We start from the raw sequence: 12,160 nt of genomic DNA on the forward strand, positions 1-12,160 counted from the left end.
CATAGCGGGAAGGGTGAATACTGGGTAGAAGGCAGGAAATCCTTCCTATCAGAAGATAAAGGACAGGGCAAGATGCCAGTGCTTATAAATTTATAGGTGGACGCAAGGGATGTAATAGCATTCCCTTGATGGTCTGCGTTTCTCCCTATAGTGGAGTGTAGGCCAGAGTGCTAAGAGAAGAAAGGGAGATAAGGTAGGGAGACAGCCGTAAAAATTCAGACTGGCCTATAAGGACAGCAGGAGGGTTTATTAGGGACCAGTAGGATTGCCTGGTGGCACTGTGATAATCAGGATTGAAGGCTCACTTCATATTGATGATGGACACATACATGATCATTTCTCCCTACCCGCAAATAGTGCTCTGCAACATAGGTATAACAGCCAAGAAAGAAAGAGTGGTTGGGCTAATGGAGGATTAAGCTTTGTATAGAAGATAAGATAAAATGACCAACAAGAGAGATGAGCAAATTGGCAGATCTAGCAAATGGTGTATGAAGAAGTTGCTCCCCAAATTTAATTAGATATGCTGTCTAATAAGCTTATATAAATTTAAGTGATGTGTTGATATCCCAATAAATGTAATTAAAGTAATATAAACATTTTTTAATTTAAAATATTTTACATCAGACTTGAGTGATCACACATTCCTGGTTTTTAGCCATGGAAATAAATGGCAAATAATGGAATGGGGTCAAAGAAGCCAAAGGTCTCTGAAGTTAAGGTGCTTCCCTAGAGCATCCTAGCTGCATAATGTTGAAGTCCTGCCGGAGAATGGTGAGTGTAGGTTAGAGAGGATGAGCCACAGACCCTGAGGAATATGGAGGACTGATAGCAAATGATAGCAGTAAGGAAGAGGATGTGGTGACAGAAACTTGAAGGAGGTATAAGTCTCAAAGAGAGAAAGATAACCACCTGGAAGTGATAATTGGGCAACAAGAAAAGAATATTGGGACAAGCCCCTTTGGGGAGGCTGGGGGGAGGTGTTAGGCAAAGAGGGCTGTAAATGAGAGATAGTGACCTTAACAGGTTTTAGTTAATATAATTTTAGTTAAGTGTGATGTGTTAGAATAGTTTTCTTTCTCTCTCTCTTTTTTAAAGATTTTATTTATTTATTTGAGACAGAGAGAGAGCATGAGCAGGGGGAGTGGAAGAGGGAGAAGCAGACTCTGCGCTGAGCAGGGAGCCCAATGGGGCTCGATCCTAGGACTCCAGGATCATGACTTGAGCCGAAGGCAGACTCTTAACCGACTAAGCCACCCAGGCACTCCTGTTAGAATAATTTTCAACTGCAAAATAGCTTTAAATACGGGCATTATTGCTGTAACAGGGCCAGAGGTGGGCAGCCCCAAAGTTGATTCAGCTATTCCACAATATCATCAAAAACCCAGACCCTTAACCTCATTGCACTCAGGCATTTTATGAGTGCGATGATGTCTCTCTTTCTGTTTCAAGATGGTTATTACAACTGCAAGTTAATATCCTCAAACAGTAGCACTTAGTGTAAGATGCACGGATGGTGGGGTGGAGGCTGGGAGGTGAGGAGGGAGTACAGCAAGAATTTTCTACTGTGGTCCTCTTATAAAGGGGAAGACACTTCCTGAAACTCTAGAGCAAATTTGCCCATACATCTCATTGGCCAGGTCTCATGTCCATCCCTGGGTCAGTTCCTAACAAATGGGAATATGATTACCTTGGACCAGTTCATCATGGCTGACAACCAACAATGTCTACTACAGTAGGCAAATAATAATATGCTCCGCTTTGGAGCAGAAAACCAACTTTTGTAACACATTACCTCATTCGGAGAGGAGGGAAGTACTAAGTGAGGGGAAAATTCTCAAAAGATGGAAATGAGAAGGAAGAATGGGGAAAGATAAGAAGGTATTATTCCAGATGCAGCCATTAAAAAGCATATTGTTTTAAAAAATTATTATGAAGAATATGTGTTGAAATGGGGAAATATCCACAGTGTGTTGTTAAATGTTTTTAAAAAGATCACAAAACAGTGTGCATAGGGACAAAAATCATTTAGATCATTAGTCAATAACCTCTAGGCACTTGTGCTTTGTATTTTCTTATTTATGCAATGCTGATTTTTATATCCTGCTCTGAAAAAAAGTTATAATTCACATTGCTATTTGTAGTTTCAATTCCCGATGACTTTTCACTGTGGGTTAATAATAGCCATCCTTGTGGCGTAATGATTCCTTCTTTCAGACTGTCCGTTTAATCATGACATTCTCCTTCACATACCAACATTTCCAGGCTTGGTGAAAATTAGTTGTTCTTTTCTTATTTCTAGTTAGTTGAGACTGATTCTTTTCTTACTTTGGCATTATCATCACTTCCAGGAATGAATAATATATGGATTCTTTTCATTCCCTCTTTAGAATACATATTTTATTAATAAAATTGGCATACAAAGCCACTTCTATTATGCTTTTATCCAGTTGCCTAGAAGCAGTAAAAATAGAAAGTCAGCACTTGCAATTAGAGGCCTTGCCTTTGTTGCTGCTGAAGAGTCCCACAGTGATGTGTTGCCCTTACTCAGTTATCCCGTATCCCCCACCCCACCCTGGCCTGGCCGGTGCACGGTGTGATGAAGTGACAGGAAGACCAGACAGCTTGACTGGAACAGAGCTCACATGGGAATCTTGTAGCTCCTCTCCAGATCTTCCCATTTATTGCTTGCTTTGAATTCATGAATTACAACTTTCCAGTTCATCTGAAGTTTTAAGGAACCTCCTTTAACCACCTCCCCCACTTTGCTTTGTCAGAATTTGTTTTGCCATTTGTGATTTTGGATGGCCATTCTTTGGGTACTTCTGATCAAAATGAGAAGCGGGGGGAACCTATTTATAAAGCAGTCTTTGCAGTCCATTGTTCTTGTCGGGGAATTAATCAGTGGAAGCATGAAGGAACTTCTATCAAGTTTTGAAGTAGGATAAAGGTGTGTGCCACACAGTAAGCTTCATGTGGAGACAGCAGATTCTGCCTGACACAGAGATAGGAGTGAGTGAAATGACCTGCCAACCGACCCAGACATGGCTTTGTTAGTCTCTACTCCATTGCTTTATGTAGTAACACTGTACCACACTTTACGGGAGAACTGTGATTTTAAAAGATGCTGGGACTAGATCTGGCAGTTCCACTTCTGGATGGAGAGAGAGAGTGTGTGTGTGTGTGTGTGTGTGTGTGTGTGTGTTATCCCAAATAATTCAAAGCAGGGTTACAAAGATCTTTGGACACCCACGCTCATGGCAGCATTATTCACAGTAGCCAAAAGGTGGAAACGACCCATAGGTCCATCAGCAGATAAATGGATAAGCAAAATGTGGAAAATACATACAGTGGAATATCATTCAGCCTTAAAAAGGATGGACATTCTGGCGTACGCTACCACATGGTTGAATCTTGAGGATATTATACTAGGTGAAGTAAGCAAGTCACAAAAAGACAAATACAGTATGATTCCAGTTACATTGAGGTAACTGGAGTAGTCAAATTCATGGAGACAGAGAGTTAGGAGAGTGGTTGCCAGGGTCCGGAGAGGAGGGAGAAATGGAGAATTGTTCAATGGGTATAGTTTAAGTTTTGCAAGATGGAAAAATTCTGGAGCTTGGTTGCACTACCGTGTGGATATACTTAGTACTAAACTCTGCACTCAAGAACAGTTAAGCTGGTCAGTTTAATGTTTATGTGTATTTTACCATGATTAAGAATTTTAAAATATATACTCTTGATCCACAAAAACAAAAAAAGATTCTAGGACCAGCCCTCATTATTATTAAAGAGCTCTTCTTTTCTTTACGGCTTTTACCATCACCTTTTATGTGTAGATGATCATGATCTTTTATTTCTATTCCTAAACATAACCTCTACCTTAAATCAATGTGTTACCAGTTTAATGTACAGTACCTTTGTTGTATATGATCCATTTTTTATTGTTTTTTTAAAGATTTTATTTATTTATTTGACAGACAGAGATTATAAGTAGACAGAGGCAAGGCAGAGAGAGAGAGAGGGAGGTAGGCTCCCTGCTGAGCAGAGAGCCTGATGCAGGGCTGGATCCCAGGACCCTGGGATCATGACCTGAGCCGAAGGCAGAGGCTTTAACCCACTGAGCCACCCAGGTGCCCCTAGAACATGATTTTTTTTTTAAAGATTTTATTTATTTGTCAGAGAGGGGGGGGGAGCGAGAGCAAGTACAGGCAGACAGAATGGCAGGCAGAGACAGAGGGAGAAGCAGGCTCCCTGCCGAGCAAGGAGCCCGATGTGGGACTCGATCCCAGGACGCTGGGATCATGACCTGAGCCGAAGGCAGCTGCTTAACCAACTGAGCCACCCAGGCGTCCCTAGAACATGATTTTTAATGGCTGCATGGTTTTCTTCCCTGGGATATGCCATAATCATTATTTGGTTTTAGTTATATTATTTTGGAACTTCTACCAAGAGTCTAGTCCCCCTTCATTTAAAGGCTGGGGTACATGAGAATGGCTTGTTACCTTTATAACTATTACAACCAGCACAGTTTAAGTAGTGTCAACCCATGTAATGCTGATTCCATGTAAATGATGCTTATAGATTTATGGTAAGTTGATTTTATGTATTCAGATTTTACTAGGCTATTAAATCTTTTTTTTTTTTTGGTGAGCATACAGGGTTTTCTTTTAATCCTACAATATTCAGCTGCAAAAGAGTTTTGAACTCTGTGAGCTTTGAATTAAATGATTTAAAATTTTTCGCTCAAGTCTCATGATCTTCAGTAATTCAACTGTGAGGCAGTTTGAGGCATGTTATAGACTTATAGTAAGTGTGATATGGAAACCCTCCTCAATCTTTAGTGTCTTTCACTGGAACACCTAATCTCAAAGGGAAAATACACTCAGCTATGTCAAGGACTCCAATCACAAAGAAGAGTAAGACATGGTCCCAATTCCTGAGAATGATATGTATGAATAAAACTGTTACACTAAACATGGCAGGAAAAAACACCTTTCCTTCAGAATCAGAAGAAGTGCTTGGATCAAAGACATTTCAAAGGACTCTTAAGCTTATTACCTGTTCAATCTCAGTTTACAGTATTGTGAGACATACTTTTAAATTAGCTCCTCAAGATTTTAATCTAAATTAATCTATTTTATATGAAACACATATTTCACAGTAATCCTGGTGATATAAGGCAATGAAACTACAGATACTGCCAATTAAGGCTCTTTAAGTTAAATACAGATTTAAACCTTTTAACATTATAATGCATAATTCCAGTAGAAAAGGTTTAAACATCTAGTCCTGCTTACGATAAATAGTCACTTGGGGCCCTCAATCCATCTTTCTGAAGCAGGTGTCGTGGAAGTATGTTTCAACAGGACATCATCATGGAATGAAGTCTGGCTCCCAGTGACTTTGGGTGGGGTTTTGTCCTTGGTGACATACTCTGAGAAGATTCTGGACTTCACTCTGAATACTAGAAATCTGTAAAGCTGTGTAATCATTTCTTAAAGGTGTTCTAGAGGTTCAGTCCTGTCATTTCTTTAAAAACAAAACAAACAAGCAAACTGAAAACTTAGATCAAGCTTTTCTAATGGGAGAAACTTACATTATTGGGTCTTTTTCCAACTACAAGGTGTAATCAGTACCAAAAGATACGAAACACATAATTTATACCATACAGTAAATCACAGAAATGACAACTTTCAACGGACAATTCTGGATTTTTGGCTTTATCTATGTTGACAAAGTCATGGCCTCAAGGTTTAAGTGACAAAAATATACATCAACAATCTAACTACTTAAAAACAAAAAATAAGGCATAAACAACCACAGTCAATGATAATCATTTTTGTCCTCCTTATAATGTGTAAATTACAATATTTTCAAATTTGTTATTCAAGTTTCAAGTATCTTCGTAATGATTTGTCGTTTCTTCCAAAGTCCTCCTCTCTGCCTGCCTCTCTGCCTACTTGTGATCTCTGTCAAATAAATAAAATCTTAAAAAAATAATGTTCTATTAAAAAAAAATATATATATATAGTAGAATTTTGTTGACATGGCAAAAATATTCATATTGAATTGTTAAATGCCTTTAAAACAACCCCAAAATAACGTGTACAGAATAATAATTTTTATTTATAAATACATGTGTATATTAATATTTTTATATGTGCTGTATGTTGTATATAGATGTAAATACTATATATTTATTCCTATAACTATAGCAACATCTGTAATTTTTGAAAGACCAGAAAGGCAAAATTGTTTAATGGTAAAGTTTTCTCTGTTCTCTAAATGGTAGGATTTTGAGTGATTTATGTTCTTCCTCTGGATTTTTACAAAAATATTTGTTTATTTATTTATTTGAGAGAGAACAGGGAGAGGAACAGAGAGGGACAAACAGACTGCATGCTGAGCATGGAGCCCCACATGGGACTCCATCTCATGACCCTGAGATCATGACCTGAGCAGAAATCTAGAGTTAGATGCTTAGGGTACCTGGGTGGCTCAGTGGGTTAAGCCTCTGCCTTTGGCTCAGGACATAATCTCAGGGTCCTGGGATCAAGGCCCACATCAGGCTCTCTGCTCAGCAGGGAGCCTGCTTCCCCCTCTCTCTCTGCCTGCCTCTCTGCCTACTTGTGATCTCTCTCTCTCTCTCTCTCTCTCTGTCAAATAAATAAATAAAATCTTTAAAAAAAAAAAAAGAGTTAGATGCTTAAGCATGTACCAATTTAGTAGTTAAGAAAGATGTACATCTTGTATAAATAAATAGACAAATAAAAGCCATACACACTTTTTGTTTTTTAACTCTGTGGTTCAGGCTTTTTTTAAACTTTAGATGGGCTTTACTGTTAATTAACTAGTTCAAATTTTAAAATTTTTATTCTGTTAATGGCCTGCTTAAACTATCTGAGCACTGAAAAATGAACCAAACCGATTTATTCTTTGTGCAGTGTTAAATGGGTGGTGTTGAGGGTAGAAGAAGGGAAAGATGGTAGGCTAGCATGGCATTACTTTAGGTTAATCATGCTGTTTAAAATCCAGGCCTTACAAGTCATGTGCATACATTTCCGGTAATGACTGATCTACCCCACTACTTTTGTAAACATCACATGCTTCATTTTCACACCAAAAGTGTGTGCATTGTGAGGTGTGTGACCTGCAGTGGTTCCCAGGTTTAAAGGACTGACCCTCAACAGTGCAGTTTTCTCTAAAGAGTTCTGCCTTTGAAAACCTAGAAGGTAAACCCTCCTAGTTCAGAATGTCCATAGACGGGCATCTCCGAGGGATTCTAGTACACCTGTGACATTGAATTTCCAATGCTAAGGATTCAGCAGATTCGCTGACCTTGTCATTGGCCACATTTTCTTAGAGTTGTTTGTGTCTGTCTCCCTGGGGAAACAGGACACTTGAGTGATGGTCACTGACTGAATGCTTACCATGTTCCACAAAGCTCCCCCCCGCCCTTGGCAGATGTTACTTCATGTAATTTCATAATATTATAAAAAGTGAGCACTGTCTTCTCTTCGCTTTCTGGAAAACTGAGGCTTTGGTTTTCAACAAGACCTCACATAAAGACAGAACTCCCAGCTCTGAAGGAAAAACCAGTACTGTCAACCAGTAACCAAATAAGGTCCATCTGATGAACAAGGATGTCCGCACAGCCTCTGCCAGCTCTGAAGCCCATGATGCTGCCTTCCCATTTGTCTAATCCTTATATGAACAAAATAATTCCATCCTCCCTTGTATACACCATTTGTACAATATGGTGGGTATTGGGAGGGTAGGTCAGTCTGGTTAACCCAAGATTTCAAAGGATCAAATAGTCAGTATCTTGAATTCCTACTTTCACACACTGTTTCTGGGTTTAAAACTTCTCATTTTACCAGTTCCAAAGTTAGAGAAAGATGGGACATTGGTTTATTTTTTGGAAGTCCCCCCTGCTGCCGGATCCATGCTGGTTGGTAGTGATAGCATTAAGAGCTTCCATTTATTGAATGCTTACTACTTTGCTAAATGCTTTACAAACAATGATCCTGTGAAGTAAGTTTTGTTGCTTTCCCGTTTTACAGATGGGAATGGAGGCTTGGGGGACGTTAAATGGCTTACTTGGCTTTATGTACTCATTCTGTCATTGATCTAATAAAGGAGTTCTTTGGGGATTTGAACCCACTTTTTCTAGACTGTGGTTTGAATCACGACTGACTTCTTGGCTAGTGTTGTTACTTTGAGATAATTGTATATACCTGTGAATCAGTTTCTTGGCCTATAAAATGAGGGTAATGCTATCATTAACCCAGTGTTGGGTTGTATATTGAGTTCCTAAACAGAATGTGTTTAGAACAGTGCTTGACATGTAGTGATTGCTTAGTGTTAGGTGTTATAAAAATAATAGGGATTCCCATTATATTACTACCGTTTACTTGGTTTTAATTGTGTAAGTAACGTATTAAACCGTATAAAAATTCATGAAATAAAAAGTATCTCGGTCTTACTGCTTACTTCCTCCCCCGAGTTTACTATAGACACCAGTTTGATATTCTTCCTCCAGAATATTTCCAGTGCCACCTGAAACTATTTTTAAATTTTCCTTTCATAGAATACAGGTCATTGTGAAATTTTTTGTTAGTGACCTTGAGACTGGGAGACTGGAGAGGTGGGAAGGGAGACAGATGGATTTCTTCCGTAAACACTTGTCAAATGCTTTCCAATGCTAATGATTCCGCATGTTGAATTCTGTTTTGACAGTTTCTTGATTTTCTTTTTTCATTTTATTTAGGACATGATGTTTCAGCTTCTCCGAGGTCTAGATTTTCTTCATTCTCACCGAGTAGTGCATCGTGACCTAAAACCACAGAACATTCTGGTGACCAGCAGCGGACAAATAAAGCTGGCTGACTTCGGCCTTGCCCGCATCTACAGTTTCCAGATGGCTCTTACCTCAGTGGTGAGTGGGAATGTGCTGTTGTTTCATTAAGCTTATATTTCCTCTATTAAATGATGTACTGCCCCCATACCATGCCCCTGAGATTATCACTGCCTCTGGTCGGGTTGGGGTACAAAATGTCTTGCGCCCTTTAAAAAGCAGGGCTAGAAAGAAAGGGTTTTGCTTACAACTACAGGCACATCCAGACTTGGCTCGTCACGGACAGGATCCATTGCAGAAATAGTCTGTTATGTTGTCGCCACTAGAAAGGAATCAGTTAAAAATTTCCAAATGCTTTTTCTCATAACCACTGTTTTCAAAGCTGCATACAGAGAGTCTGGGGAAACACAGCTCAAGGGTTTAGGGAGGAAGAGCTCCAGGAATGTTGATCTGTCTGTTCGTGAAAGCTCTCTTCTGAAGCTCTGGTGCTGACTATGAAGAAGAAATTAAATTTACAGTGAACCAGGATGCCCCATGAACAAGCAGCACCCATCCCTCCCACCCCGCCAAGCGCACCGCTGCCTATCAGTAGGCACTGATAATATTTATCTTTGAAAGACCTGTTTTACATGTAGTGAATTCATGTGGAAATACAAAAAGCCAAGGAATGTCCCTCTACTGTCCTACTTCCTTGGGGTAGGAGGTTGATGCTGAGAATCCCCTTGGGTCCATGAAGACTATAAAAATTGTCCTCAAAGCATTAGATTAAACCTTAAGAGAAAGACTCTTCTTGGGTCAGTATGCCATTTTTTACATAGTCCATCTCTAGCCTTGAAGCGATTCTCAATGAGGGGCCACACGGTCCTGGGTGGAGGGCACTGTTGAGAAATTTATAGCGGCATCTTTGGTCATCCTAATGACTTGAGGGATGGCAGTGGCTACAAGGAGGCTGATACTCTGCCCACCAAAGAATTGTTTACCCAAATTCCAGTAATGCCTCAGCTGAGAAATAGACAGAAGGGCAGTTAGACATTCGCTGAGGTAACTTGTCTTAGGAAAATGTCTAGTTTACAAAAATGTTCCATTTCCCCACCCCCAGAATATGGAGACTACATCTTGGACATGTAAGACCACATACTTTCTCAGCATTTTATGCTTTACCTGGGGCATCAGAATTTTTACAGAAGCTTCCTTGGAGTGTGTCACCATTGTTGAAAGATAAATCATACTTTTCAGAAGACAAGACAGTAGATTGTATTTAAAGGATACGCCTCAGCTTTGGGCTGGGTTGAGTGAGCCCTTGTATTCATATAAGATCACAGCCGAACTGCTGAGTCTGTGGGTTTCCCTGGTGGGAAGGGTTAGGTAGGTTGTGGGCTTCCCTAGAATATAGTTGTGCATGGTGTTTGGAGTCCCTGAGGAAAAGCTTAAAATAGGCTTTGTCATTCCAGTGGTTATCAGGGGAGCAAATGGAAGGAGCTGAGCTCCTTGAGTACTTTCATTGAGGGAAGCATGGGCACAAAAAACCATAAATAAAAACAGGAAACCCAGTTGGTTTTGTTTGGGGATTTTTTGTTTGTTTTCTGGGTGGTTTTTTTTTTTTTTTCTTACTAAATTTGAGGAATGATAGCCCAGCTTGTGCGTAACATCAATTAACATTCCATTCTTGCGGAAAGTTGATATGTTCAGGCAGGAAAATGTAGACAGATTATTTCATAGAGAAAAGGGAAGGGGTTGTCATAAATACCTGATTTTTCAATGTCTGATTTGTACTCTATATTCTGTATTTCCTGTGGTGATAGAAAGTAAAAAATACTAGCAGCTGGGAAAGACACTGCAACAAATTGGACGTTATTTGCAAGAATGATAGCTGGAATTTAATGTCGGTAATAAAGGTTATGATTCCTAAAGGGTACTGCATTTAAAATTTTTCCCATTGTTTTCTGTTTTTCTATTTAAGGAAAAGTCCATTTAGTTTAGTGATGCATTAGTTAACATAGACGTGGTGATATATAAAGACTTAAAATCAGTTTTTCAGACTGAACTGGTATTTATTTTTAGAATTTCTTGAAGAGAAAAGACTGCACTCCACTTCCTGGAAATAAACATTTTTTAGTGGGTTATGTCATACAGGACCTGGGAATCAACTTAATCTGTGGAATGTTAAAGGAATTACAAGTTAACTGATTCGAAACTCCCATCTTAGGGCCATGAGAAATGCTACTACCTTCGTTCTCTTCCAAAGCCAGACTCAGATGTCCCCTTCGGGTACTCCCTGCAGAAATCAGTCCCTCAGTGTTTCCAGAGGGACATCTTACTCATGTCTTTCATAATACTGTTTTCTAGCTTGTTTGTAATTATTTTTAGGGTCCTCTGTATCAGGCTGTATGCTCCTTGAAGGAATTGGTCTTTTGAGAAAAAATTGAGGGCAGTTCTTATAAGAGTGGACCATAGTCATAGCTGTGGGTGATGCGTGACTTAGGCTGTGTAACAGTAACCTGTTTATTTAAAGATAGTAGAATGAAGATGCGAATGGCTACCATGAATGCCTTAGACTCAGGCAGGCAGGGCCCCTGGCCTGGATCTCGTACTTGCGGGGAGCCCACACTGGCCCTGTGCCAGCTGGGCCTCTGTCCGTGGAGCATCAAATCCAGCTGGAGATACTCTGACTGGAGTCCAAGACCCCTACCCTCACCCCACCACACTCAGGGCATTGCAGTTCCCTGACCGAATAGGTCCTTCCTCCGGACGGTAGATTGTACCACCTATGTGTTCACCCAAGTCTGAGGGCAGCAGTTTGCAGGCACATTGGGCTTGGGACGCACATAACTGTGTGTGTGAGATCTTGTGCTGCAGGAAGGAGCTGGGGCTGTGAAGTGCGGTGGGACCCCCGTTACCTCTAATACCTGCCGTGGGCTCTTTTTATCAGAAATGTATCTGAAACCGTGAGCATCAATTCCTATGACCAGTATTGAAATACTACGACGTTTGTGGATGAAGAGAGTAGGTTACAGGGAGGTTCTTTCCATTACATGGAAGTGACGTGTATAAGAATCATGACTCATGGGTTATATAATCTCGGTGACAGAAGTGTTTGAGTAATACATGCTTATTCAGTGGAATGACTGCAAGGCTAGCTAAAATGATATTTAGAGTCGTTCTAAAGTCGACATTTCTAAGTACTTTCCATGTCTTATGCAGTGTATGGTGCAACTCATTTTCGTCTGTCAGGATAAAAGAGAGAAAGAGCAACCGACCACTCGGCCAGCAGTTTTGGTCACACGTGGTTGTGCTCGCAGG

At 40.0% G+C, this 12,160-nt stretch overlaps 1 protein-coding gene across 4 annotated transcripts in view; it reads left to right on the forward strand.

Annotated features, from left to right (window-relative positions):
• Positions 1 to 12,160, forward strand: part of CDK6 (cyclin dependent kinase 6) — a 239,358-nt gene that overhangs the window by 103,608 nt on the left and 123,590 nt on the right. For all 4 annotated transcript variants that reach the window (XM_059396854.1, XM_059396855.1, XM_059396857.1 and 1 more), the window contains exon 4: positions 8,774 to 8,941. In XM_059396854.1, coding sequence (XP_059252837.1) covers positions 8,774 to 8,941 — 168 coding nt within the window. The remainder of the gene's footprint in view (positions 1 to 8,773; positions 8,942 to 12,160) is intronic.

This window comes from Mustela nigripes, chromosome 4 (assembly GCF_022355385.1).
Source record: "Mustela nigripes isolate SB6536 chromosome 4, MUSNIG.SB6536, whole genome shotgun sequence".
NCBI lineage: Eukaryota > Metazoa > Chordata > Mammalia > Carnivora > Mustelidae > Mustela > Mustela nigripes.